The following is a 27446-nucleotide window of genomic DNA, read 5'->3' as shown; positions in this document are numbered from 1 at the left end:
ACATAATAGTCTAACTAAGAATAACGCTCAAGCAATAACTAGCGCCAGCAAAAAACAACAAACCGAGTACTTCACCAAAAAGGAACTAGAAGTTCGAATTGTTGAGAAATACTACCAGCAGCAGAACCGTATTACCGGTTCGGCACGGCAAAAACTAATGACATGTTCTTGGGACGGTTCCCGATACCCAAAACAAGATAGAGGGCGGGGGTAGAGGATCACCAAGCATTCAAATAACGATAATGTTGCGCTAGATGGGGACAAAGTGGCCGCAGAAGATAGGTTACTCTGGTAAAACTTTACTTTAAACCATTATCAGATTTTGACTTTCTTTCTTTAGATCTTCAGCTGAAAACTCTTATGGATACAGTTAACAGACTATAAACCCACAATGCTTCCAAAGGGAAATCAGCCTGTAGGAAGGGACATGTCATAGGAAAAGGTAATGAATATATAAATAAATATGCAGGAGCAGAAAATAACACTGATACACCTTGAATTCATTAGATGTAAGCAAAAAAATCAGAAATGAACTTGCTCCTGGTTTAAACATTTGAGGTCAGAAAGATTCCAACCCTGCACTCCAAACTATCCCACATTATAACTGTCACAAAAATAAAACTCTTGGCAAACTTTGACACGTCAAAATATCATTTTTACGTTTAAATGTGAGCTTGGAATGTTTCTGACATTCCTTTCATTAAAAAGTAAGTACTTTTAGAGAAACTTAATGGACCCCACCCTTATAGCCTGCAATGTGGGGACCACAATGGGAAAAAGAGATTTTTGGCAGGTGGAAAACTTAAAACTAGTAAAATATCAAGAATTGTTTTAACCTAACTAGCCAAGAGGCTTTGCTTTGTTCTGGGACCCTTAACCTAATCTAACCTAAGACAATGGGTCCATACCTAGCCCTAGACTCCCCACCTACCCTACCCTGGGGGATGCATCCTTACAGCCCTGACCAGGACTGAAGCAAACCTCAAAGGGTTAGGTCCTTGTTTGGCCTGGAGATAGCTTTGCCCCTTCAGTTCAAAGTAATATCCTAGGAAGCTGGGTTCTTACCTGTGAACCTTTACCTAAGTTTATCTAGTCAATGCATATAAATAAAAAAAGTGCAATCTAACCAAACATCACCTAATCTAAAGGCACCAGGAACCTTATCCCCAAGGCATAACACTAGTTTGAAAACATTCCATATGTTAATCTGATGAAAAGCGATCAAAGAGATTAACGTCCTCACTTTGTTTCCCCCTCATCCAAAGCCCATCCCTGAAAGGTTGTCCTACTGTGGTCCCCTAATTGCTAGAGAATATATGAATGGGTTCCACTGGCTATCTCTAAAGGACTAATTTACTGACAGATGAATGTCAAATCAACCCTCTTGGTTTAGTTATCTGGGGCTGTCGAGATTAGCTCCCGAGGCTAGGAAACTGGCTATGAATACAAACAAGACAAACTTTCCTATAATTGCCAGGTCCTAAACAACCAAATTGGTCCCACCTAACCTAACATACACCTTCTAACCTGGTGGCAGAGGATTTGCTTCCTGGACCCCCAGAAAGTGTGGGGTCAGTTGGTTCCTCGCAGAACTACTTATTTTGGCGGTGATTGTAGTCAGGCAGGTGTTGCGTGCCTGTTAAAATTAAACTGTAAACTACCCCATTAAAATATAGCCATAGAAAGACTAGAATAGAAACAATATAAAAATTTCTTAAAGACCAGCCGCTGGGACCCTACCAAGGTCATTCAACCTGAAAGGAGGAAAACCTCGTAGTTCCACTATGCCTAGGACGTGATTGTTAGCCTTAGAGGGTGGAAAGTAAGATGGAAGTAAAGAATATGAACAGAGGGTCCAGTAAACAGAATGAGGTTACAGCTACTGTCCGAAGAGACGACAGCCAAGACCCTTAGGCCAAAAGTAATGCCGTGCACTGGCAGCACTTCTTGTAAAGAGAAATTTAAATTAAAAGCAAAGAGTTCTAAACGTGAAAAATACTGCAGTACCAACTTTGCGATCCCAGCCTCAATCACTGTCTCCTAAGTAATCCAATACCCTATTATTTACGTATTGTTCGAAACAACAAGTCCACCTGTCATGACGCTACACACTTGACATGTTGATTTATAAGTGCGTTAAATCAAATGCTTAATTGTATTTCTTATAACATTTAGACGTCTGAATTATGAGATAAAAACTTGGCTGCCTAGAGTTAGCAGGTTAGAGCCCTCTACCATAAAATCCTAATTTCAATAATTTCAGGTTATATTAGTGGGTTCATTTGTTATCTTAACAGAGTTCCCTCTGACATGGCGTACATATATCACTTAATGTATGTGCATTGCCTGGCAAATAAACGAAATAAGGTTACCTTTAATAGGTTCAAACAGTTGAAGGTCAGGCGTCTGATTCAGGGGTCTGGAACTGGTAAAAGCAGAATTACCTGGTGAAAAAGTAATACAGTCAATCGGCACAATAAAACACTTTAAAAGGTTAATTTGAAAATTTTTTTATTATTAAGACATAAAAATCTATTTCCATAAGCCCCCAATAATTTTTTGATTTTAATATTCCTATATTGTCTCTCCTCTCTCACCAGGCTTATCGTCCCCAAGTTACTGTTTGGTTTATGAAAAATTGTAATTCTACTTAAACTAATGGGAAGATCAAATTAAATAATCTTTTGTGGGTTGCTCCAGGAGCAATACTCCGGGATGGCATGGGTAAATCCTAAAGAAATATTCAACAACTGAACAACTAGTTTTAAGACATTGATACAAAAAGTGCCCTGAGTAGGTCCCTGGATAAGCAATTACAACCTTTTTTTTTCATTGAGCAGCACTTTAAATTTTTGTTTTCATCACATCTTTCTGCTTAAGCTTGAATCTCAGATATTTATTGCTGCTCATTATTTTGCTGCAGAAGTGCTGTGACTTTCTGTTTCCATAGTTCTGTTAATAAGTGAATCTGATAGGCAAATTTTTAGAGCCCAACGGAAAAATGAATAGATAAGATCCAGTTTTAATAGGCACAAATGGTCAATAATATAGTTTCATTAGAAAAGCCAATCCACTGCCAACACCAAATTTGTGCCCCTTTTGCTCAACTTTCATTCATGCGGAGTGCTTTTGTCTTCCTAGTATTTAATTTTAAAAAAGTTGGATCCTGAGCTCTCTCTCTCATATAGTGACTTTTTTATCTTAAGTTCCTTTTACAAAAGCATCATCCTTGGTTGCTTAAAAAAACCAGCTTTAATTAGATTTTAAAAAAGAAATTTAAGACTTCCTTTGTTTAACTTTGAAGAAATGCTGATGTGTCCACCATTTTAATGTGATACAGATGAAACACAAGAGAAAATGATAAAAGACATCCTTTGTATGTGAATAAGAGAGAGTGGATGTAATGACAAGACTACAGAAATTGCTGAAGAGTTCCCTTTGACTTGTAGAAAGAAAAAACGACATGTAACTCCCTTTGAAATTTTGGGCATTTTATTTATTTATTGTAATTATTTATTTATTTATTTATTTTATTCATTTATCTATCTAGTCTATCTATCTATCTGTCTATCAAACTATCTTGCCTGAAATCTTTCTATTCTATCTATTTCTTCTATCTATTTAGGGACTAATTCCCGACCAGTTTATAATTATATAACCCCAATTGTGACAATAACCAGGAGGTTAAAATGGAACAAAACAACCCAGTGTGGTTGTGAGTAAAGATCCCTGATGATTTTCATGATAAGAGGAGAGAAAACATGGACTGAATGTTTGGTCAACTTGGACTGTAGTCTGTATGCAAAATGTTTGTAAAGACTTGAATTGCAGAGAAGACAAGATGAGAATGTTTTGCACCAATTTGATCTTATGCTGTTTCTCCTTTATGGGTGGAATGGGAGCTGAAAATAAATCAATTAAAAATTGATGCTTTGATGAACTCTTGGCTGAATATATGCAGTTTTCCGAGACTGTAATGTTAATTTTGAGACACTAGATATATTAACTACAAGTTACATGGTAAACTGGTAACCTTGCTAATGCCAATAACCTTGAAAGTATTTTGCCTTCATTGTCACACTGTCAGGAATCTCTTTACGATCAGGACAATTTGATAAACCGGAATATTTAGGGTGAAAGGCGGAGAACCAGTTAATTTTAAAGACTCGACTTCCACACTTTGGAAACTGCTAAACTGTCTCCCAAGATTGTTGTGATAATGTTTTACGTGTGTGTATATGTTAAATTTGTAGCACTATAATGATAATTCAATGCTGTAATTTTCCTGTTGATTTTTACTATAAAAATGAAGTGTCTATCCACTATGTTTGACTCATGGAGCGTAATAAATTTTTAAATAATCTCTCTCTCTCTCTCTCTCTCTTTCTCTCTCTCTCTCTCTCTCTCTCTCTCTCATTCCTAATTAGAAGAGATTACTTTTAATAAATTTTTGTGGTCACTTTTAACATTAACTGCATTGAGATCTGAATTTAGCAAAGTTGTTTAGTTCAGTACGCCTTGTAAATAAAAGTGTGTATTGTAACGCAGCTGCAGCAAGTGATTTACAGAGGTTGTCACAATTGTGTAAGGTAACGAAATTTTACTTTTTGATACCATGGTATGATACCAAAGTTATTATGATAAGTTAGAAATTTTGAATAAAAATGAAATCATTATTGATAAATCTTACGTGTATTTTTGTTTTTTTTATTTACAGTTTCTTTATATTTTCATTTTTTATGTTTGTGATGTAACATTTATTCACCATAGCATTGTAAATATTTCTCCCGGTAATTTAGCATTGATACTTAATTTAACATTGCATACTTGATTTCATTTATTGAGATTTTATTTTTAAATTTGAGTAATTCTTGAATAGTTTAAATTTGCTGTTTAATTTAAATTCTTGATAAAATTTTTGTGAATTAGATTTGTTTCATAATTTAATTCAAGAATTAATCAAATTTGTGTATTTTCAACTAATTGTAAAATTTTCAGATTGTGAATTTAATTAATTGTGAATTTAGTTATAAACTTTGAATCTGAAAATAAATTTTTGTATTTAACATTTTTAGAAAAACAGTGTTTCATTTATTGATCACCAACTGAATAGGATTGATTGTGTGTGCATAAGGCAAAGTGATAAACATGTTTTGTTCTTTTAGTTTTGCTAAAGTGAATTAAGACCAGGGAAACAGTTAAAGTTTTTTGATGGAGTAATGCCCTTTTACTCTAGAAGATTTCTAGTTTAATTTTTGATACCTCACACATATTCTGATGAACTTAGTTTGATTTTTCAAGTGATTGATAAATAAGTTTTGTCTTAAGGGATCACTGTTACCTTTAGAGTACTCAGTCGTAACAATTAATGTTATGAGAGTTCAGGTATCTGGTTGAAGTGAGGTATATTTTTGAATCTTGAGATTAGTTGTGTAATATGTGTGTGTACAAAACAGTGCTCTCTCTCTCTCTCTCTCTCTCTCTCTCTCTCTCTCTCTCTCTCTCTCTCTATGAAAGCGATTTATATATAGATTAATATTGTCCGAGTGTTTGTGTATACGTGTTTGGTATAAAGTGACAAGGATATGCTGTACATACGTATGCAGTATATGTATATCTATACATCAGTAAATACTGTAATAAAATTACAGTACTTCAGCCAGTGAGAACGTACCCGAAGCTGCGTTCTGATTGGCTGATACTCTCGCCACACCGAAGTGACAGCCAGGACATCCGATGTAAACATTGCCGCTAAACGTAAAGTCTCTTCCGAGTTAGTGGATACTTCATAGTGAACAGTGGTAAAAGTGACGTCTTCATTCTGTCGTAGGTAATATTATAATATTGTTTATAATATAGGCTACCGTTCTGTGATCCAAATGAGAATAATGACGACGAGAGTGAGAGAAAATGAGTAATGGAGCTCACTGGGCCGTCAGCAACGGACGGCAAAAATCTCAAATTATCTCGGGGGGGAAATTTCTCAAATGGTTTCACCTGTCCTGCTTTATATATATGCAGCTTACCCATGCGGCCTTTTTATTATATTCTTCTTTCTAAAAATGACATTTTTAGCCATCTCCTATACATTTACCTAACTCTTTACTATAATATCATTAGTGTGATATCACAATACGGCTGTATTCCCAGTGAACAGCCTTGGTCATAGCTTGGGTTTTCCTTCAATGCAGTATACTTTTTACTTCGTTAAAATTGTGGATTGAACTGATTATACAAGAATTTAGGCCAAGCACTGGGACCTGTGAGGTCATTCAGCACTGAAACCGAAATTGACAGTAGAAGGTTTGAAGGTACTGTTTTATAAGTTGCCAACACGCGATATGAAATTGTAACCTACATTTTTGAAAAGAGCTCTAAATCAAATTACAACTTATAAGGTAAGACAATACCAGCCCCCCCCACCCCTCCATAACTAATTGGGCAAAACTGTAACCAGTACACACCCTGGGTTAAAATGGTATTATTTTATATTGGCAACTTGTAAAATTGTACCGGTTTGAAAGGTGTAACAAGAGGAAAACCTCACAGTTGCACTATGAAACAACAGTTAGAAGAGGGTTGAGGAAAGCTAGATGGAAGAAAGAGGGTATGAATGGAGGTACAGTAAAAGGAACAAAAAGGGTTACAGCTAGGGGCCTAGGGAACGCTGCTAAGAACCTTAAGTAATGCCTTCAGTGCACTGGGGTTTGTTAAATTTGTGAAAATATTGGCAAAAATGTCCTTACCTATGTTAAATTTGTGAAAATATTGGCATAAATGTCCTTACCCATGTTAAATTTGTGAAAATATTGGCAAAAATGTCCTTAACTATGTTAAATTTGTGAAAATATTGGCAAAAATGTCCTTATTTATGTTAAATTTGTGAAAATATTGGCAAAAATGTCCTTTCCTAACCTAATTACCCAAGGAAAAAGAATGATTACCTAACCTAATTAGCTTAGGGAATTCATTATTACCTGTATATTTGTAACTTTCCTCAACAGTTTGGTTAGGTTAGGTTATTGATTCATGACGTGTGCTTATGTATTCGATTGACATATACAAACTATTGTTTAGGGTCCTGCATTTTATTTGATTGCAGGCAACATTATTTGCTGGCTATTAAAGTATCTTACGTTATGACACTGTGTGTTAAGCAGATCATTGAAGGCAACCTTCTGCAATACAGTTTTTGAAGGTAGGACTTGTTGGTTAGGCAGAACTACTTGAGGGTTGTCATTATTCAATATGGTTGTTGTTTTCCTTCCAAGCAGTCATTATATCATGTACCACGATTGTTTTGTGTTGGCATTATGCTTCAGCACCAATTCTTAAGTCACTAACAGACTCTTGGACCCTGTAGGTGCACCTCATGCAGGGGACTGTTGGCATTACTCGTGGTTAAGCAATGCAGCTTCCTTCCAGGGCCCATACTGCAACCCCTTGAATCTCATTTTTTGTTTTTAACCTCCATGTAATATGTATCTTTCAAATCTTACTTCCCACCCTCCTAACAAATGTTTCAGTGCGACTTCAAGGTTTTCCTCCAGTTACACCTTTCAAACCTTTCTGCCTCCTCAAATTTCCCTCTCAGCACTGAATAGCCTCATAGGTCCCAGCACTTGGCCTTTGGCCTCATTCTATATTCAATTGCAGACTCAGTGGAAAGATGCTTTACACTTTGAGAGATTGCCAACCATTCATATATATAGAATGCCATATTGACCTATTTTTTATTTGTTTTATTTTATGATGAGTAAAGTTCTTAATTAATTTGTTGACTAACCATGTCAAATAATTATGTGGCATTAGTTGAATGGAAATAATAAATTTGGCTTTAGGTGATTGCTTTTATGGTATGTGATGCATGACGAGTTTGTTTTTATTCTACAAAAACTGCACTTTAGAGGTCTTATCAAGTTGAATTTGGTGTTTGAAAATGTATAATCTGCTGTATTGTCTTGGTCTTCTCATAGATCAGCTTTTCTGTCATGCCTAAAAGGGCTGAGAGTAGCATAATTATAATAAATATGGCTTTTTGTATAGTTTTGTCAGCATTTCATTAAACAGGTGATTGTTCAATTAACAGTCCCACCATTTCATTTTGGTGTACAGTTTATTTTGTTAGCTTCAGTAAAATAAAAAATATGACTTGGAGTACTGTAAATTTAGACACTGTACATGGCTTTAAATTTATTATAGTAAATTTATAGGCTGTTTTTTATGCAATTTTTATCTTCAGTCACTGACAAGTTTAAATGAAGAAATGGTGCAGCTGCCTCCTTGTGTTAAAACACATCTGGGTAATGGAAGAGCAGTTTTATCAATCAAACTTGCCAGCACCTTCCTCCATCCTGGTTTCCTTCTCTTACACAAAATCTTTTCTTCAACAAAAAGCCTCCCGACTGTTACCTTTGCTTTGACCAACAGTAACTGTTTTGTAAAATGGTAAGTACTATATTCAGAATGCAGATAGTCATTCTTTTCTTTATACTAATATTTATGCTCAATTCATATTAGTAGACATACCATCTTTTGAATTTATTTTTTGAATAATGGTAAACTGTTGATCAGCCCAGTGTAGCCTGTTTTCTCAGGAAATATGCACTGGATTCTTACAGCTGCAGTATTATTTTCCTGTTGAAAAGAATTCTTCTTCCTTGCCTTGTGACACCAGAAAAATTGTAATAATTAATTAGTCACTTAATTCTTCTTTGCTTGGCCACAGTACAAAAAATCCTTTGAAACCCTGACAGCCATGTTGGATGGTGCTCTGTCTTGGAGAACAATATCATGTTTCTAAGCAGTACAAATTTTTGTAATACGTGTGGATCTATGCTTAAAATATTTATGAAATAATTTTCTGCTGCAAGAATGATTGTCAGACTACCCTGACAAAGATAAGACATGTTTAAAAAATAGCTTTATTTCACCACAATCAACCAGTAACCATAACTTCACTGTGAGCCTATATTAGTGCACCATTTTGTAAGAAATACGATTTAGAAGGCAGCCTCTTTCTTTTTATGCCATATACTCTGTAGTCTCTTTGGTCTGTAGTCCAGTGACCCAGTGAGTGATTTATACTTTTTCCAAAACCTTAACTACTCAGAAGTCACTTTTGTGTTCACTCTTGCCCATGGAAGAAATAAGAGTTCTCATTGGTTGGGACATATTAAGGACAGACTTTCAGGACATCACCAATGCTCCTCTTCATTTTAGGGTTATGCTTTGGGCACATTCCCTGGGATTGTAGGAATTTCTGTTTTATTGTTTTTTAGGTTTCAGGTGTTGTAAGCAGTCCATCCATTTTGGTTTTGGGAAAATAGACTTTTGTTCTCTTGAGATGTGTCAATTTCATACAGTACTTTAGATAGAGGATTTAGTTTAAGATGTTTTGACAGGTAGAATAGGTCATCATGTTTTAAGCCTGAATTCAGCTCTTCAGCTTCCTTTAAATCTTAGGCTGATGTGGCAACAATGAAAGGAATGTAAGGCATGCCTAACCTAAAACTTTCTTTTTTCTTGTTAAAGATTTTATAACACAACGTTAGGTTAGTGATGAGGGTCTTTCCATCAAAAACCAAAGAATTAGGTTAGTGGGAATTTGTTTCTCCTGCAATCTGCAAGAGATATCCAGACCTTGGAGGGAAAGGAAAATCTCTATTATATCTGCTGACTCTTAAGCAAGGTTTAACAGGGCATTTTTGGCTATAAGGTAATGTTTTAATTTTCTGATTTTTACTTACCTTCCAGTTAGTTGGATCATAAAAATAGGAGTCATTAAAGAATATTTTGTATTTATTCAACCATTCATTGACTATTCTAGACACAATCTGTCATGTGTTGCTTTTACCTGGTTTGTGCTGCATGCTGAGATCAGTCTTTTGAGAGGTAACCACAGGGGCCAATTGAGAAGTGCAGGTTATTATTATGCATCCAACCAAGGAAAATAAGGGGTTGTGATCTGTGTTGATCAGATTTAGTGAAGGATGGATGTATTACAGTGAATATAGATGATAAATGCTCATCTGTTCTGTTAATAGAATTCCTGTAATAGATAATTACATTGTTGTGTATTGAACTTCTTTTAACACTATATGCAAGTTACTCAATATCATGTTCCTCCCTTATGCAAAAAATACACGCATTTACCATCTCGGTTACATCTGTTAGTTTTTTTGCTTTTTTAATTTTCATTAAATCAGGTGTAATTTAAGTCTGGTGACTTGCCTAACAATGTTTTCAATGCAATGTCTTGAATGCTCTTGGCACAGAAAAGAACCACATATTTGTGATTCTTCTTCAAAAGATCTCCATTATAACATGATGCATTGGCAGTGTAATTTGTACAAAATTTTCAGTAATATCTTGTTATAGCCAGGCTATGTGGGAACAAATTTAACATGACTGTTGGCTGAGGAATTGCTCTAATTGTCAACCTTTGCTTGGATTGGCCTTAAATCCATGTACAATGTATCAAGATAACTTGACTGATCATTATATAGTTCATTTTTTTTTTTTTTGCCCGTTTGATGGTCATAGTAGTTTCTGCCCTTCTTTGAAACAATGCATATAACCTCTCTATGTGCTTCTCTAAGTGTTATTGTAGATTATGATATTACCAGATAAGCAACACCTCCATTCAGCCCTGGTACTGGAGTCTCTTCCTGTCATAGGGCATTACATGATGCACTCAGATAGTCAAACTGGGAGTCAAATGGGTTAGATAATTACAGGCTTGATGTATGAGAGGAACATAAAACAGCCTTTCAACAAGTTAAGTTTAGTGATATAATAAGTTTTAAATGATGTTGATGCAGTTGTCCATCTTTGGCTGTCTGAAAGGAATCTAACTTTTTTATTGGATTATTGACATTTTCTAATCTGTGCAGAAACAAATTCCTTGGAGTCTGGCTTCCCAACAAGAAGCAAGCAAAGTGATCTCCATGGCGTTAACAAACTAGTGCTTAATCAAATGCCCTTTGCAGTGATTTCCCAGCTGTAACATGGTGCTGCCTGGCAGGCATTTTTGGATTCACCTGTGCCTTTCCTATGTTTACATTGCACGATAGTTTTTGTTTGGCATTGGAACATCAGGAAATAGCTTGACAAATTAGGTGACTGGGCACAGATGTCATTCTGTTGTTTTTCAGTAAGATGGCTCATTTTGGATGAAAGATTTTGTAGGATCTAAAAGTTATGTAATCTTGCTTCCAGATGTTTCTCTTGTAAGCTGGATGTATCTTCTTATCCTTGCCACAGGGTCATCTTCATCATCCTTCTCTGCTTTCTGCCCTTCTCCACCAACATTTCTTGTTACCTCTGCTTTTTGCCATTCGACCTCTCCTACTCCATCTGTTTCTCCTACTTCTTTGTCATCTCTGTTCTTGAGTGGCACACTTCTGGCAGTAGCAATTTGTCATCACTCTTGATCAGTGTTAGTGGCACCAGTATTCATCCTCGTCATGTAAAGATTTATCATGTTGACACCTGTGTATCCTCTCCTGTCAGGTTATCTGACTATGTAATCCAGCTCACTGGTTAGCTTCATAATAATTTTGTATGGACCTTAATACTTGGCTGAAAGAGGTTCCTTGGTATGGGCAAGAAGACAAGTGCATTGTCTCTCACCTGGGATGGAGTCAGATCAGTTTTGGTTTTATACCAGTTCTTCAGGTCTTTTCCTGAGATTTTTAATTTAATGGATAGGGATATTTTCCAGCCTCTCAGATAATGTCTGAAGGTGAGCACATCTTCAAGACACTGGTTCTGCTCTTCATCCTTAGTCCAGATCAAAATGTCTCACTTCCTGCAGGTGGTGTAGGGCCCTGCATTTGGTGTTCAAAACTAGTTGGATTAGGGAAAATCCCAGAAAATTGAATACCAACAGCATTCCTTCATCCCATTATTTGGTGTTGGGTCATGGCAGTAGCATGTAATGTGTTTTAAAAGCAGTATGGAATTGCTCAAATGCCTCTTGAGACTGGTGATGGTATGCTGAAAATACATGTTTGTTCATGAAACTTACCTGTCAGATATATATATAGCTGTATTCTCCGAAGTCCGACAGAATTCACAAAACTTACGACACACGCAGTGGGGAGTCCAGGTGGTTAGTACCCATTCCCGCCGCTGGGAGGCGGATATCAGGAACCATTCCCATTTTCTGTTCAGATTTTCTCTGTCGCCGGTGTTGTCAACACCTGTTGTCTGCACCTCCGTCATAGGATTTGCTTTTTGCTTAAGTATCTGATTGTCTTTTGGTATTTTGACTTTGGATCGGTAGATCGGCATACGCTTTTTTGACTTTTCTTTGGTTTTGATTTGATTTGAATTAGACTATCATTATGTCTGGGTCTAGCTCTGCTAGTTACCGTGTGTGTGTGATGTCTGAGTGTAAGGTGAGGTTGCCGAAAGCTGCGGTTGACCCTCACACTGTATGTTCTAACTGTAGGAAGCATATATGCATGTTGAATGATAGGTGTGATGAATGTGCTTCTTTGACTGAAAATGAATGGAGAGCGTATGATAAATATGTGAGGAAGTTGGAGCGTGATCGACTGAGGAGGTCTTCCTCCAGGAGTGCTTCTCTTTGAAGTGTTGATGTCGGCCCTAACTCCCTGTACCTTTAGAACCTAACCCTGTGGTTTTGTCTCCAGCCCTGAGATCGTGCCAGTGGAGACTAATATGCTTTCCGCCATGATGGAATCGATTCTGTGCATTAGAATCTAAGGTGTCAGCTCTCCAAGAAAAGTGTTGTGAAGTGACTAGTGCCCCAGTGTAGTGGAGGGGGCGTCAGACCGGCCCCATCATGCCTCTAGGCCTGGACCTCTGCTGGACTCCCAGGACTCAGGAGAGAGCATGTCGAAGCCGAAGGAGGGTGACGGGGAACCCCACCGGTCTGGCGTCCCCTTCGGCAGGTCCTGAAGACGTTTCCCAGGCTGCCCAGGCGCGAGCTCGTGTTCGTGTCCTGAAGGACTGCTTCTCGTCTTCTGACACGTCCTCCCCACGCAGGGGTTGGAACCGTCAGGTAGACTCTCGCCCTCTTAAGAGAAGCTTTAGGGAGGAGGACGCTTCACGTCCTCTCTCTCCTACTCTGTGCTCCTCGCCAGAGTTTGTGGATGCGTTCCCCCCGCAAAAGAAGTACAGGACGTCATCCGAAGAAGACGTGTTTGAGCGCCCAAGTCGCTCCAGAGACAGAGCTCTCCCTCCTCAAGAGAAGAGGATTAGGACGTCCCCTCGTCCTTCTTCCTCCAGGTTACGTAATTCTCCAGAGAGAGAGGCGTCACCAACGAGGACCCTTATTGCCTCCATGCAGCAGCAACTCTCCTCATTCATTGCAGAGAGAGAGTCCAGGTCCCGTACTCGTCGGAAGGATGTTAGACTTCCAGTGAAGAGATCTAGGCGTTCTCCTTCTCCTGCTCCTCGTTCGTCACCTTCGTCTGCTTCGCCTGCTCGTCGAAGGAACTCTAGACTCTCGTCCCCGGAGGGTGTTGAGGAGGACCGTCTTGACGTCACCCCAGGACGTCCTCCTCTCCCTTCTCGTTCTAGACGTCACGTTCACCTTTTTGTTGATGACGCTCGTCAGGCTCCCATACGTGACGCTCTAAGGGACGATCCTGACGTTCGTCATGCTGCCAGACGTGACGCTCTAGCAGACGATCCTGACGTTCGTCATGCTGCCAGACGTGACGCTCGATTGACGCTCAAGAAGCTCGTCATGCTGCCAGACGTGACGCGCCCGATGGACGTTCATGACTCCCTTCAAGACGCTCCACCTGCCGTTGCTGTCGCTCTCGGGTTCCTGGTTCTTCTGCTGCTTTGCACGCCAGTTCCTCTTCCAAGCAGAGGTCCCTGCGGCGTGTTTCCTCTCCAACTTCTCTCTGCACTTCCCCGCCCGATGTTGGAGATAGACTCAGGACTCGGAGTCTGAAGAAGAGATTAAGATCAGTCCTCATCGTCGGACTACCAGATTCTCGCCAAGCTTTGAAGGAATTGTTTCCCGACAAGTTTCTGCCGGCAGTACCTCTCTCCTCCTTCTCAACTGACTTCGACTAAGTCTAGGAAAGCCCCCGGGATTTCTGAAGATGACTAAATCGCTTTCCACTAAGCGGGCCTTCAAGAAAGTCCATTTGTGGATGGACTCCATAAAAGCTCAAGGAAAGTCTTCTTTCGCCCTTCCCCCTTCAAGACTCTCGGGTAAAGCAGCGATGTGGTATGAGACCGGAGAAGACTTAGGCTTACGTCTTCCTTCCTCATCTAAGGAGACTTCGCCTCTCTCGTTGATTCGAGTAGGAGGTCTCATCTGTCGACGGCCAAGGTTCCCTGGACTCTTCGGAGATGGACCATCTTTTGAAGGGCCTCTTTCAAGACGCTAGAAGTTTTCAACTTCCTTGACTGGTGCCTTGGAGCTTTGGACCTTAAGTCGCGGAGTCAGGACTCGATCTCCTTGTCGGACCTTTCGAGCATCTTGTCTTGCATGGACAAGGCGGTCCGAGATGGTTCTGACGAATTGGCCTCGCACTTTGCGACTGGAGTGCTCAAGAAGAGGTCACTCTTCTGCGGTTTCGCCACGAAGTCCGTCTCCTTGGCACAGAAAGGAGAACTGTTGTTTGCTCCCCCTTTCTAGTCATCTTTTCCCGGCTTCGATGGTAAAGGACATCGCTGCAAGCTTACAAGAGAAGACCACACAGGACCTGTTGGCTCAGTCATCAAGCGCCCTGCGGTTCCCGTGACCTCGATGACGTCAACCCGTCAGCAGTCACCCAAGATGAAGAAGCCCTTTCAAAGCCATCTTCTTCTTCTCCCGAGGAAAGAACCTCTGAGAGGAAAAGCCCTTGCTAGAGGTAGGGGCAAGAAGTGATGTGATTCTCCTCCAGATACCGGTGGGTGCCAGGCTTCTTGCGTTTGCCGAGGCCTGGAAAGTGAGAGGGGCAGACAGTTGGTCCTTCGGTTTTAGAGAAAGGATACAAGATCCCTTTCCTTTCTCCCCTCCTTAAACCTTTCGCCCTTGGACCTCTCTCTCCGTCGTACGGTCCAGAGAAACAAGAGATCCTGTTAGTTACCTGCTGCGGCAAATGCTCGTCAAGAGAGCAGTAGAACAGGTCTTAGACCTGATTCCCGGGCTTCTACAACAGGCTGTTCCTGGTCCCGAAACAGTCGGGAAGTTGGAGACCTGTGCTGGATGTCAGCAGCCTGAACTGCTTCAATCGTGAAAGAAACTTTCAAGATGGAGACGGCTCAGTCTGTTCTAGGAGCCTTAAGACCAGGGGATTGGATGGTATCCTCGACCTTCAGGACGGCGTTCTTCCACGTGCCGATACATCCTCAGTCAAGGAAGTTCCTGAGGTTCGTCTTGAAGGGAAAGGTGTATCAATTCAGAGCTCTTTGCTTTGGCCTGTCCACAGCTCCCATGATTTTCACCGTCATCATGAGGAATGTAGCAAGGTGGCTGCATCTGACAGGCGTCGTGTGTGTCGCTCTACTTGGACGACTGGCTGATTCGCGTCATCGAGGAGAGGTGTCTGGAGGATCTACAAGCAACTTTGAACCTGACGAAAGAACTCGGCCTGCTGGTCAACTTCGAAAGTCACACCTGACTAACACAGTCCATCGTGTATCTGGGGATTCAGATGGACTCAGTGGCTGGCTTTTCCGGGCTTTTCCGTCCCGGAACGTCAGCAGCTGTGCTACGGAAAAGTCCTAGCCTTCCTAGGGAAAGAAACATGTTCGGTGAGGAGTGGATGAGTCTGCTGGGACCATTTCCTCACTGGAAAAGTTTGTTTCCTAGGAGACTACATCTCAGGCCTCTTCAGTTCTTCCTGCAAGACAACTGGGAAGACAAGGAAAATCTCGAGTTGTCTCTCAAACTTTCCCTCGAGGTGAAGGAGCATCTCAGGTGGTGGTTGGATCCCTCGAAGCTTTCAGAAGGCGTGTCCCTCAGCCTTCCGAACCCCGACCTAGTGTTGTTCTCCGGCGCGTCAATGTCGGGGTGAGGAGCAACACTTGGGAAGAGAGAAGTGTCAGGCACCTGGAGGGGAAACAGGTGACCTGGCATATCAATATGAAAAGAATTAGGGGCGATTCTTCTAGCCCTTCGATTCTTCAAGATCAAGTGTCCGGTCGCACAGTCCAGGTAAACGCGGACAATACCACAGCTCTAGCTTACCTGAAAAGCAGGGAGGCACTCATTCTCGTTCCCTGTTCGTCCTTGCGAAAGAGATCCTGTTGTGGGCGAGTTCCAGGAACGTTACGATCCTGACGAGGTTTGTAGCAGGCGTTCAGAACGTGAGAGCGGACCTGCTAAGTCGTCGTCATCAACTGCTCCGACAGAGTGGACTCTGAACCAGGAGGTGTGTCAAAACTGTGGGGTTTATGGGGTCGACCCTTAGTAGACCTGTTTGCAACATCGAAGAACAACAGGCTTCCGCTCTACTGCTCTCCTGTCCTGGATCCAGGAGCAGTATCAATAGACGCCCCTTCTTTGGGACTGGTCTCGTCTGGACCTTTTACGCTTTCCCTCCCTTCAAGATCCTGGGAGAAGTGGTCAGGAAGTTAGCGTCGTCGCAAGACACAAGGATGACCCTGATCGCTCCCTTTTGGCCTTACAAGGAGTGGTTCCCGGAGGTAATGTCGCTACTGGTAGACTTTCCGAGGGTGTTGCCTCTTCGTCCAGATCTACTCAGACAGCCCCACTTCGAACGATACCATCAAAACCTCTCCGCTCTCGGTCTGACTGCGTTCAGACTATCGAAATGCTGGCGAGAGCGAGAGGTTTTTCGAAGCAGGTGGCAAGAGCGATCGCGAGCCAGGAGAACATCTTCGATCGCGGTTTACCAGTCGAAGTGGGCGTATTTCGACAGTGGTGTAAACGCAGAGGATTTCCTCTTCCTCGACCACTGTGAGCCAGATTGCAGACTTCCTTCTTTTCTTAGGGAAGTTCGAAGCTGGCAGTCTCCACTATTAAGGGATATAAGAGTATGTTGTCGGCGGTCTTTCGCACAGAGGAATAGATATCGCCAACAATACGGACCTGCATGACCTCATTAGGTCGTTCGAGACGACTAAGGTGCATCAGTATTTGGTTCCATCTTGGAATTTGGACGTAGTTCTTAAGTTCCTGATGCAAAGCCCCTTTGAACCCTTCATGCTGCTTCTTTGAGGGACGTAACAAAGAAGACGTTATTTTTAGTTGCTCTCGCTACTGCAAAGAGAATCAGTGAGATTCATGCAATATCCAAGTTAATTGGTTTTAAAGGATACGATGCGGTGTGCTCTCTTCAACCGTCGTTTCTTGCCAAGAATGAGAACCCGTCTCACCCTGGCCCAAGTCCTTTGAAATAAAGGTTTGGCCGGGTATTCTGGGTCAGGAACCAGAAAGATTGCTATGCCCTGTTCGGGCTCTAAAGTTCTACTTGGACAAGACGAAAGAGTCAAGAGGTCTTGCGGATAGGTTATGGTGCTCGTGAGAAGACCTGACGTCCCCATGTCAAAGAATGCGCTGGCTTTCTTCTTGAGGTCCACCATTCAAGAAGCGCGCCAAAGTTGTCAGGAGAGTGACTTCAAACTTTTGAAAGTTAAAGCGCATGAGGTTCGGGCTGTTGCAACGTCAGTAGCCTTTCAAAAGAACATGGCTCTGAACGATTTTATGAATGCCACCTATTGGAGAAGTCATTCTGTGTTCGCCTCATTACCTAAAGGACGTAAGAACAGTGTATGAGTCTTGCTGTTCATTGGGACCTTACGTTTGGCTGGTACGATCTTGGGGAAGGAGGCAGTACCCATCCTATCCTGTAATGTATGGTTAGGAATAGTTTTTAAAAAAAAGATTTTGTGTTTTTATGGTTGTGGGGTAGACTGTGGGGGCAGTCTTCCTTTCCTTAGTTTTTAACTAGTCACGATGTTTGGTAGGCCAGGTGGTTATTTTTGTCTCTTTGCTTCCTTCTTGAGGGCTATGATCTGGTCACATAGTGGTCACGTCCCGTTGGCAGATCATCTGGAACTCTCCAACCATATAGGTCTCTACCTCGTTGGAAACTCCAGTAAAGCAGACGCAGACTTGGGTGACAGTAATCACGAAGTCAGCTATGCTAAAAGGTAAGGAACCAAGATGTGTAATCATCTACATTGTTTTGTTTCTCAATCCTATGCTGTCTCTGCCACACTCCAATGGTGCGATTCAGCTATATATATATCTGACAGGTAAGTTTCATGAACAAAATGATATTTTAATGATAAAATAAGGTTTGTTCATACTTACCTGGCAGATATATATTCATGATGCCCACCCTCCTCCCCTCAGGAGACAACGGCACTATGAAAATCTGAATGGAAAATGGAATGGTTCCTGATACCCGCCTCCCAGCAGCGGGAATGGGTACTAACCACCTTTTCAAATTTGCTTGGTTATGATTAAGAATTGAATATGCAGGACTGTATATTTTGCTTGTATTTCAAGTTTGCTGGCTAAAATCTTACCATTAGGTGATTTAGATTGATTGTTACCTGCACCGGTCATCATAGTTTGGATGAATTTGAAACAAAAATGTAAAGCCTGTTTGATTCACTGAAAAATGAAAGCTGGGAAAACTGTCATCCTAAAAGAAGGAATTAGATATGTAGCCTAAAGTTGACATCTGATCATAGTTTTTCAGTGACTAAATGTTTTGTGAGCTGGGATACAAAGCTGAAATTATAAGTTCTTGTAAACAAAATCTTAATACTTTCCAAGTTTTAGTTTCAATTTTCTGTTTTAGGTACATGTATTAAATTGTGAGGATAGAGGTCCCACCCTAGAAGCAGTTGTCTCTAGAATGAAAACTATTCGAACAACCAGACCTATGGACATTTATGGCAACATTAGCAGTCAGTGTGGCAATGGAACGTTATTTGTCAAGCATTATCTTTAACTGTAGACAGTTGTAACCTTCTGCTCCTCCAGAAAAGAATATCAACTTCTTTCAGGGGTTTGACAATGCTAATTGTACAGTACATGTACTGTAATAGGCATTAAAAGTCTTTAAAATGTTCTCTCATGGGTGTCATTTGCTGATTTCCTGCCTTTTATACTGGTATCTTTTTTTAAGTATTTTTTATTACATTGTCTTTCAAGTATTGCCGTCCATCTCCATAATCTTTCTTCAGACTGAAATGAAAATATTATCAGAGCAGGTAAGGACTTATTATTGAACTATCGAATTGTTTGGAATGGTTTTATAGTTATGAGTGATGTCATTGTATCTTTTTTTTTTCCAGATTTGTAGCAGTATCAGCAACCATTCCCAATGTATCAGATGTTGCAGCTTGGCTCAGACAATAAAGGACCTGCAGTAGCTCACAAGTTAGTAAATGCTTTTATGTATTTTACATAAATTATTACTATATACTGTATTCCGGTAATAGATGACGCTGGCCGTCTTAAATGCTTTGTTTGTGTAAAAACAAGATTCCGTCACATTTCCACTTGATTTCATCATAGTACAAGCTTTACGTATTTATCATTTATCAGCGTAAAAACAGCAGTATTATATTCTTTCATGCCTAGTAGTTTTGATTAAAATACTTTCTCTCCAATTTTAATTATTGTTGTTTCATCCATGTTGCCGATGCACGATAATTTATAGTCATTAGCAGCTTGAACATTGTTTTCTCAGTTTCAGCTACAACTTTTAGCTTAAATTTAGCAGTATATTTCCTTGCTGATCTTTTATCCATACCGAATAAGGGTATAATGTAAAAATATGTCAGTCCTGTTCCACTTAACGTCATTTGTACCATATCCACGGTAATTGTTTGTCACTGTACGATGGTTGAAATACAAACAAAAGGTGTTATCCGATTCGGTGATAAGCAAAACAACTGTTTCTCATTCGGTTGTTTATGACTGTACGTATGTACGCAAGAGTATAATGTTGCTAACAATACTTTTATCATTCTCTTTTACTTTTTTAACTAGAAGATGGGATAAAGAGATGGAGGAAAAGAAGTTGGTCTATTGTAATTTGTTCTCTCTCGCTGCCTGATTGTACGCTGCTGCCTACGCTTGCTCGAAACTTTAAAATATTTTATAAATATTGTCATATCGGTATAATTGTTTACCCCACTGCAAAATTGAATTATCGTAAGGCGAATTATCGTAACTCGAGCACTACCTGAGTATTTTAATAGTTTTATCATAAAAAGTGCATTTAGTCATGATAATGAGATGAAAATACAGTAATTAGTGAATATTTCTCAGTGAAAAATACTGTGAGTGGGCAAATTTTCAGTGAATAAGTATATCTTAATTTAACCAGACCACTGAGGCTGATTAACAGCCTCCTGGGGCTGGAAATGTGTATATATGTTCCATAGAGAAATCCGCGAATAAGTGAGTCCACGAATCATGAGACCGCGAATACGGGGGGTTTACTGTACAGTGTTTGTTAAATTGTTTTTATCTTGCAACTATTGGTTTTTTGCAGATAAAGCAACAAAGTCAATTGCAAACCTGTAAATGATCAGACCCAGGAAATTCAAGAAAGTTGCAATGATTACCGATTTTCAGAAAGGGAAGCTTCAAAACAACTATAGAAGAGTCACAGATTGGGCCACAGAGTTAGGGAGAAGAAATCGAAGAAGCGTAAAAAGTCAGATGTAGCACCACCTTTGATAGACACTGCCAGGTAATGTACAACGTACTATTTTATTTTCAGTTATCATGATTATGAATGTGGCAAACAGATCTTTTTATTTTTCTCACAAATCCTTTTATCATTCTCACAAATCTTAATTTTTCTAACAAATCTATTTATTTTTCTTGCAAATTTTTTATTCCTCTCACAAATCTTAAAATTTTTCTCAAATATTTTAATTTTTCTCACAAACCTTTACCTTATTCTCACAAATCTTTTTATTTTTCTCATGTTTGAGCACTCACCAGCCTGTGAAACTTTCTAGTGCCAACATCGTAATTATTGATAAGTAAAACAGCAATTACAGAGGAAGAATCATGCCAAGTGATGGGACACCTTATTGACATACTGGTATGATCTGAAAGGTACAAGTTTGGGTATGTACGATGTTAGAAGAAGAAGAAGATGCATAAATATTCAGCATCTTAGAAAGAAAATTCAGAGAGGAGTCTCTTAAATTATTTCAGAGCCCACAGTTATTGAAAGAGTAAGTTGTTTGATTCAGTGGTGGAAGATTGGTTGGAGACATCTAAGTGTAACGTGGTTGGAGAGGGTAATTTTAGTTGAAATGGATGATTCGTGATGTAATTTTAAATGTAATTGTAATTAGATATAAAGTGAGAATATCATGTTGGTCTATATGGATGAATTATGGGTTGTGAATAGAGGTACCAGTATGGCAAGATTTTGTGATGACAGTTGATGGATGAATTTGGTACTGATAATTTTAAAATCTTGAACTTGATTTATTGATGTAATAAACTTTTATCATAGTAATTTAATCTATTAAGAGCGTGTTAGTATGGAAATAAAGTTTGACATTTCAAATTTAAAAACAGATCTAATACACGTAAGCAGATACTTACCCAAACAATTATTTATAATTTTTCTATTTTATCTATTTATTCATTAATTGTTAATTTATTTCTCTTTTAAGAACTGATCTCTTCTTCTGTATTTCCTGATTACCTTCTATTACTTCTTTCAAATGAACACCATATTCTTTGGAGGCTTGAATTTCAAGTCAGTGGCCCCTGTGGTGGGCTTGTTCCGTATCGATATGTTTTAGGGTTACTTCAAGATTTCCTTACAGGTATGCAGCGGTCAGTTGTTATGACGGATCTTTAGGGGTGAACCAAGATATATTGTGTCCAGAAGTTCCACAGGCAAGTGTTCTTGTGGCCCACTGTTATTTTTAGTGTATACAAGGACAAAGGTTAGTCTGGAAAACAAGATTGTCTTTAGTATGCTGGATGATGCAACACTTATGGAGTGTAGTAGTCTCCCACATATGAGAAATGAAACTGCCCTCAGCCTTGATTGAGACATGGACCGAATTGGGGAATGGTATAGATGGTGGGGTATGAGGCTGAACTCCAGTGAAACGAAAACACTACAGTATTGATTAGCAGATCTTGTACAGATTTCCCACCCCGTCTTCCCCTACAGGTGGATGAAACTTTGCTGAATGAGTCTGAAGCTTTAACTATTCTAGGTGTAACCTTTGACTTGCCTCCAACTTTTGAGAAACATCAAATGAAGTTTCAGCAAATGCAGGACGAAAGTTAGGTATTGTTTGTAAGGCCTCATATATTTACAACTGATAAAATCAGTGCAATTGCTCTTAGGCAATTTGAGGAGGGAGAGGATTTCGTTTGATGTCTGCTTCTGCCAGAGATTTATCTCTTTAAGATAGAATGGTTCGTGGTGGTAGATTTCTGATTTCTAAAAGTAGCAGTTATGACTTGGACCATCGACGGATGGTCTCGTGTTTGTCACTCTTTCGTAAGTTGTATTTCAGCAGAGATCTTTCACGTTCATAATTGGATCTGATCCTATCTGCCCAGAGCAACCAGATTCGCTGAGCAGCAGCACCAATGTGCAGTAAAAGTGCCTCGCTGTCAAACTTCTCGGTTCCAGAGGTCCTTTATTCCTCACACTGTTGGACTGTGGAACAGCCTCCCAGAGGATGTCATGCAATTGGGACTAGAGAAGTTTGAGCAAAGGTGCAATGCATTACTACCCTTATACTATTCTCCTTGCATTTTAATACATTTTTATCTATTTGTTAATTTATTAATTTATTTTTTTCTTTTTAATAAGTCTGATCTCCTCTTTCTGTATTTCCCTTTACTTCCTCTTACTTATTCCTAATGAACACCGTATTCTTTGGAAGCTTTAATTTCAAGCCAGGGTCCCCTGTGGGCTTGTTCCATATGAGTAGGGTTCATCTAATGAATAATAATAATAATATGAATATGAATAGGGTCGTTGAATCAATAATAATTATACGGCAGAAAAAGAGGCTGAAGCAAGAAAACAAGAGAGGAACTGGATGAGAAATACAAAGTATAGGAGAAGGGACTAAACAACACAATAGAAGATATAAAACAGAGGCTTAAAGCCAAAGCACATAAGATCCAACGGTACATGAACAGGAATAAAGGATACCAACAGAACGAACTCTTCAGAACCAACCAGAAAAGACTGTATAGCCAACTGAGGAAGACAACCACCAGGAATTCTGAAGCCTAACCAAGTAAGGGGACTGGAAAACATATATGGAGTAAATCTGGTATCGCACAACAAACATGCAACGTGGCTCCAGGAAATCAAGGCAGAAGAAATGGGGGGAATAAAACAAAGATTCACCGAGATCACGACAGACACAGTCAGACACCAACCAAAGACAATGCCCAAAATGGAAAGCCCCAGGTCCCGATGAAGTCCATGGACACTTGCTCAAACCTAAGGTCCACACCCACAATAGCAGAACAACTCCAGCATTATCACAAATCACCATGTTCCAAATGGATGAATTGGCCAGGGAGAAATATCATTAGTACAGAAAGACAAGAACAAGGGAAATATAGCAAGTAACTACAGGCCTATCACCTGCCTACCAATAATGTGGAAGTTACTAACAGGTATCATCAGTGAAAGGCTTGACAACTACGTAGAGGACACAAACATTGTCCCCCACCAACAGAAAGGATGCAGAAGTAAGTGTAGGGGTACAAAAGACCAGCTCCTAATAGACAAAATGGTAATGAAGAATAGTAAGAGAAGGAGAACCAACCTGAGCATGGCATGGATTGACTACAAGAAAGCCTTCAACATGATACTGCACACATGGCTAATAGAATGCCTGAAAATATATGGGGCAGAGGAAAACACCATCAGCTCCCTTAACAATACGATGCACAACTGGAATACAGTACTTACAAGCTCTGGGACAAGAATAGCAGAGGTTAACATCAGGAGAGGGATCTTTCAAGGCAACTCACTGTCCCCACTACTCTTCGTAGTAGCCATGATTCCCATGACAAAAGCACTGTAGAAGATGGATGGGTACCAGCAAGAAAGGAGGCAATAGAATTAACCATCTGATGTTCATGGACGACATCATGCTGCATGGTAAGAGCATCAAGGAAATAGGATAATTCTAGTCCAGACTGTAAGGATTGTATCTGGGGACATCAGGATGAAGTTTGAATAGAAAATGCGCTCTTGGTTAACATACAAAAGCAAAGTAACAAGGACTGAAGGGATAAAACTACCAGATCGGAAAAGCATCAAACACATAGATGAGACAGGATACAAATACCTGGGAATAATGGAAGGAGAGGATATAGAACACCAAGAGATAAAAGGACACGACCAGGAAAGAATATATGCAGAGACTTGAGGTGATACTCAAGTCAGAACTCAATGGGAAACATGACGAAAGCCATAAACACATGGGCAGTACCAGTAATCAGATACAGCACAGTAGTGGAGTGGACGAAGGCTGAACTCCGCAGCATAGACCAGAAAACTAGAAAACACATGACAATACACAAAGCACTATACCCAAGAGCAAATACAGACAGACTATACATAGACATGAAGGAAGTGGAGGGAGAGCTACTACATAGAGGACTGCGTCAGGATCGAGAGTAGAGCACTGGGGCAGTATCTGAAAACCAGTGAAGATGAGTGGCTTAGGAGTGCATGGGAAGAAGGACTGATGAAAGTAGATGAAGACCCAGAAATATACAGAGACAGGAGAATGAAAAACAGAACAGAGGAATGGCACAAAAAACCAATGCACGGACAGTATATGAAACAGACAAAAGAACTGGCTGGCGATGAAATGGCAGTGGCTACAGAGGGGAGAACTCAGGAAGGAAACAGAAGGAATGCTAACAGTGGCACAAGCTCAGGCCCCAAGAACCAGATATGTCCAAGAACAATAGATGGAAATAACACCCGACCCATATGCAGGAAGTGCAATGTGAAGGACGAGACCATAAACACATAGCAAGCGAATGTCCAGTGCTTGCGCAGAACTGGTACAAAAAGAGGCATGATTCAGTAGCAAAAGCCCTCCACTGGAGCCAGTGCAAGAAACACCAGTTAGCTTGTAGTAATAAGTGGTACGAACACCAACCTGAGGGAGTGGTAGAAAATGATCAGGCAGAGATCCTCTGGGACTATGGTATCAGAACAGATAGGGTGATACGTGCCAATAGACCAGACGTGATGTTGATTGACAAAATCAAGAAGGTAGCATTCATTGATGTGGCAATACCATGGGACACCAGAGTAGATGAGAAAGAAAGAAAGGAAATTGATTAGTATCAAGACCTGAAAGTCAAAATAAGAAGGATATGGAATACTGTATGCCCGTGGAAATTGTATCATAATCATAGGAACACTAGACATCCCAAGATCCCTGAAAAGGAATCTGGGAAACTAGATGCCATGAAACGCAGGACTCATGCAGAAAAGCAAGCACAGAAACAGCAGACATGGTGAGAAAAGTGATGGACTCCTAAGGAGGCAGGATGCAACCCGAAACCCCGCACTGTAAAAACCACCTAGTCAAATAGGATGACTGTGATAGACCAAAAAAAAAAAAAAAGAAAATAAGAATAATAATTACATGCTTCATTAATTCATTGGAGGCCCTTTATAGGTGGTAGAAATTCATTGTTGTATTCTCCCTTAGTATAAATTTCAAAATCATACCCCCTCTTGAAAAAACTAATATCTGGAAGGTCTCATTAAGGCTGTAATATAATAACAAGGTGAAAACAGTCGGGTAATGAGTAAAAATAACTAGAGAGGATTTTTATTAAAATAACAGTAGAATATAGCTTCTAATCAAATAAGGTGAAAGAATGAAGTTTATAAAGATCTGCAGGAAATCTACTGCATTGTACTTACTTTAAATTTATTATTATTAAAAGCGTGATTGGAAGACAACCAAGCAAAAATCTTTTGTGTTATGAATGTATCATAGACTGGTGTGTCATGAAACTTTGAAGAGATTTGGCTTTTTCAAGGGTCTGGGCAGGGTGTCCACTGATTGGTCATTATTTTTGAGGTTTTACGTATATATTGACTAAAATGTAGGCCTATTGTTAGGGAGGTTGTGCCTTTATTTTTTTTGTTAATTCCTCAATGTTGAGCTATTTCGTTACATTTCAGGTTGGCCGACACAGAGGAGGAAGAGTATGGTATGAATAGACCTTTAAAGAAGATCCCAAGGCTTGTGCAGTATTCCGACGAAACAGAGAATGAATTTTTGAAGCGAGTGAACAGGGCGGCTCAAGTATGTATTGCTTATCATTGCAGCACAGTGTATTGGTTTCATGTTTGCTAGTTATTATTACCGTATATATTATTCAGAAGACAAACCCTATCCATATGGAACGAGCCAACCACAGGGGCCACTGACTTAAAATTCAAGCTTCCGAAGAATATGGTGTTCATTTGAAAAAAGTAACAGATGGTTACTAGTACTGTATGGTTAAAGATAAGGAGATGGTGACTGTCTGAAACGACCATGGCCTCAAATATGTTAGCTTTACTTAGGAAACGTTTTGAAATAATTTTTTAGAGTATATTTTTAATTACTAGAATTTAGGCATTGGAGTTTTTATGAGTGATTGATTTGCTAAAGTCAGTGACAAGGGATGAATAAAAGACTTCAGGCTCTGACATTTTTGCACCTCCTGTTCCTCTGTGCTTGCTTCTCATGCCCAATAAAATATTAAAAAAATTTGCCAGTCATCAATACTGAAGTTTGTTTTAGTCAAGTTATGTATTTCCTAGTACTGTAGTGTGAAGTTTACAAATCTCAATATATGTAATTATCTTGCCAGATGGCAGGCAAAGAAAGACATACTTGGAGAGTTTTTAGAATTACGAGTTTAAATAAGTAAATCTTGCCAGTTGTGTTCATTCAGGCCCACCTAGTTACCATGCAGAGTTTAGAACTGCTACAACAGGTAAGTTGCATTCTGTGTTACAGCTGTAAAGGATACAAGGTGCACAACTCTGTATAGTATTGACTAGAAATATGACAGTTTGAGACTGAAACTTGGAAGCGTTGTAAATGTTTGCGGTCAGGAGTTTTAGAAGTGCAGTGTAGTATATGGTAAAATTAGATGTTAATATTGATTTGTGATTATGATTTATGCTTATTTCTCCAGGATATTGTAAATGAATCCAAATTTGAGGAAAAGTTCAGAGTAGAAGTGGACCGAGATGAAAGTGGCAATGTCGTAAAAATGAAACACAGAAAGGCTCTGGATGATCCCCTTTTGCCAGCCAAGAAGAGAGCGAAATTAGAAGGCGAGAGAAGAGAAAAAAGGAAAAAAAGAAGGTATGTAAAGTTTGTCAGTATTCCTAAGCGTGTATAAAGTAATCATTCCACTGACAGGGACAATTTAACCTCAAGAAAATGAATAGTGAACAAAAGGAAATTGATACTTTCTGCTT

General features: G+C 39.7%; 1 protein-coding gene across 1 annotated transcript in view; it reads left to right on the top strand.

Annotated features, from left to right (window-relative positions):
- The window catches only part of LOC136851445 (uncharacterized), a 39232-nt gene extending 11850 nt beyond the window's left edge, over positions 1–27382 (top strand). Inside the window, exons 2-4 of the mRNA XM_067125537.1 lie at positions 20575–20666; positions 26151–26274; positions 27158–27382. Of these exons, the coding sequence (XP_066981638.1) occupies positions 20575–20666; positions 26151–26274; positions 27158–27367 (426 nt within the window). The 3' untranslated portion in view covers positions 27368–27382. The remainder of the gene's footprint in view (positions 1–20574; positions 20667–26150; positions 26275–27157) is intronic.
- Positions 27383–27446: the final 64 nt, after the last annotated feature.

Source organism: Macrobrachium rosenbergii, chromosome 3 (assembly GCF_040412425.1).
Source record: "Macrobrachium rosenbergii isolate ZJJX-2024 chromosome 3, ASM4041242v1, whole genome shotgun sequence".
NCBI lineage: Eukaryota > Metazoa > Arthropoda > Malacostraca > Decapoda > Palaemonidae > Macrobrachium > Macrobrachium rosenbergii.
The sequence above is the reverse complement of the archived record's forward strand: the minus strand, read 5'-3'. Positions and strand labels throughout refer to the sequence as shown.